The following is a 2,669-nucleotide window of genomic DNA, read 5'->3' as shown; positions in this document are numbered from 1 at the left end:
GCATTTCCCTAGGATCATATTCTATGGCTTCTATATTTTTATAATTTTAATAAAGCAAAATTGTTTTCGTAATGATTATTTTCTTTACCGGTATTTTTTGCTTTTAATGTCAGTAACAGAGAGGAAAACAGCAAATAGTTTCGCATATTGCACCAATAAATTATTTTTCTTTTTAAAAATAATATGACATAATAAATGACCGAATAAAACTGTAATTGTGACAATATTAAATAATAATAAAAATATGATGTATTATATATTACATTAAATACATGAAATCAATTATTTCTTTGTCGACTGCAAATATCGCATTTTTAAAAATAAAATAAAATTAGTCACCTGCGTAAATCTTATTAAAAGTCAGTTTAAATATCTAATAATCGGCAGCAGTATTGGCCAAGTAATCTCTCCTTCCAATATTTGAGGCCTGTTTATTTTGAAGAGCCTCCAGTTTAGGACAATCTGTAATTCTATGGCCCAAACCACCACAATAACTACAACCTTTCTCGTCTGAAACAATATTTTGTATTAAAAAAAAAAAGAGATATAGAAAAATTATTTTTACCNCTATGGCCCAAACCACCACAATAACTACAACCTTTCTCGTCTGAAACAATATTTTGTATTAAAAAAAAAAAGAGATATAGAAAAATTATTTTTACCGCCAAGATTAAGATATTTTTCATTTTCGGAACACAGTTCTGCAAGGAACGTTGGAATCTTTTGCTTAGCTTCCATGAGGAGGTGTTTCAAATCCAACAGAACCGACTCATCAGTGGATTTATTAATAAAAGTAGTTGCTAAACCAGTTTTTCCAGAACGTCCAGTTCTTCCTATTCTATGTACTAAAAAAAATAAGTTTTTTACAGCTGTAAATATAATTGCATTAAATAGTTTACCATAATTTTCTACATCGTCAGGCATATCATAATTTATTACGTGTTGAATGTTACTAAAATCTAAACCTTTTGAAGCAACGTCAGTGGCTACTAAAACGTCCTTTTGCTGTTTTCGAAATGCATCTACTGACCTGGACCTTTCTTCTTGATCTGTAGTTAAAAAACAAAAAGTTAATATGCATTATTGCAACCAAATTCTTATTACAATTTACCTTTTCCACCATGTATTGCCACGGCTTCTACTCCTTTCAACAGTAAATATTCATGTATTGCATCCACATCTTGTTTTTTCTCAGCAAAAATTAAAACTGGTGGAGGAGTCTTTTGGAGGCACTCTAACAGATACACAATCTTTGCCTCTTGCTTAACATATTCCACTTCCTAAATAGGGAATATTTTAAACAATAAAGATGAAAATCAATAACGAAATAGTTAAAAAACGCTCTTACTTGAATCACGTTCATTGAAGCAGCTCCTGCTCTACCAACGTTTATTGTAACTGGTTTGACTAGAGCTGACCTAGCAAAGTTTTGAATTTTTTTCGGCATTGTAGCAGAAAAAAGAAGAGTCTGGCGCTGACCCTGTAAAAAGTAATGTTATTAGAGGATTTGAGAAACATTAAAAGGTGACTTACACTGAAGTATGAAAATATGGTCCTAACATCTTCTTCAAAGCCCAAATCTATCATTCTATCAGCTTCATCCATGCATAAATATCGACATACACTTAATCGTACAATTTTTTTTTCCAACATGTCCATTAGCCTACCCGGAGTTGCCACCATTATATGTACACCCCTGAAAACAACAAATAGATAATCAGTAATCAAGGTTTGATATTATTTCAACTTACTTTTGGATTATCTCAATAGATTCTGAGACCGGTACTCCCCCTATAGCCAGGCAGCTTCTAATTTCAGGCATACCACTTTTCCTAAGATGACCAGAAAAGTGTTGTATGATGTCATAAGTTTGTTTTGCCAATTCTCTGGAAGGACAAATGATAAGACCATAAGGTCCTTCATTTCTTACAAAAGGCAAAGCTATCTCCTGTTCTAAGCAAAACATTAACAGTGGAAGTACAAACACAAGGGTCTTTCCAGAACCAGTAAATGCTATTCCAATCATATCTCGTCCAGATAATCTAAGGATTTAAAATAATAATATTATAATAGGGTATCTTATTTTTTTATAATAATGTTAAAAATATATTACACTGTAGGAATCCCTTGAATTTGTATTGGTGTTGGTTTTTTTATTTGTTTCTCTGAAAGTCCTTCTATAATGGCTTTGTGAAATTTCATTTCTTTAAAAGATTTTAATGGAGGTGGGATATCTTCACCTTCTACCAAAATTCTTAGATCTCTTCTTATCCTCTCATGTCTTCCTGGAGGTAAGTCCAATATATATTGAGGAGGATGCCAGCTGAAACATAAAAGATTTTTTAAAACACCAAACTGAGGGAAAATGAAAATAAAAACTAAAGAACATTGCAAGATCATTACAGTACACAAGATACTTTTAATAAAGGGATGAAAACAATTAGAATATAATTAATAAAAAAAATACTTTTAATAAGTTTCTTACCTTGTTTTGATAGGTTCACTATACTGAATACCTTTGGCTAATTCTGAAACTCCCATAAGAGCTTTCTTTTCTGCTACACTTTCTAAAATTTCCTCTTCCTTCTTCAGTTGCCTTTCAACTGCACTTACTTTTTTAGCTGCAAAAAATACATTCGATGTAAAGCTCCATCTTACTGGTGAGTGTA

The 2,669-nt window shown here is 31.6% G+C and overlaps 1 protein-coding gene across 1 annotated transcript in view; it reads right to left on the bottom strand.

Moving 5' to 3' along the window:
* The window catches only part of LOC108734173 (ATP-dependent RNA helicase abstrakt), a 14,909-nt gene that overhangs the window by 641 nt on the left and 11,599 nt on the right, over positions 1 to 2,669 (bottom strand). Inside the window, exons 6-12 of the mRNA XM_025978573.1 lie at positions 1,752 to 2,042; positions 1,534 to 1,696; positions 1,349 to 1,480; positions 1,112 to 1,280; positions 900 to 1,049; positions 663 to 845; positions 340 to 510 (exon numbers count right to left, since the gene is read on the bottom strand). Coding sequence (XP_025834358.1) covers positions 374 to 510; positions 663 to 845; positions 900 to 1,049; positions 1,112 to 1,280; positions 1,349 to 1,480; positions 1,534 to 1,696; positions 1,752 to 2,042 — 1,225 coding nt within the window. The 3' untranslated portion in view covers positions 340 to 373. The remainder of the gene's footprint in view (positions 1 to 339; positions 511 to 662; positions 846 to 899; positions 1,050 to 1,111; positions 1,281 to 1,348; positions 1,481 to 1,533; positions 1,697 to 1,751; positions 2,043 to 2,669) is intronic.

Source organism: Agrilus planipennis, unplaced genomic scaffold, assembly GCF_000699045.2.
Source record: "Agrilus planipennis isolate EAB-ADULT unplaced genomic scaffold, Apla_2.0 scaffold7, whole genome shotgun sequence".
Lineage (NCBI taxonomy): Eukaryota > Metazoa > Arthropoda > Insecta > Coleoptera > Buprestidae > Agrilus > Agrilus planipennis.
Note: the sequence above shows the minus strand (reverse complement) of the source record. Positions and strands in the feature narration are given on the sequence as shown.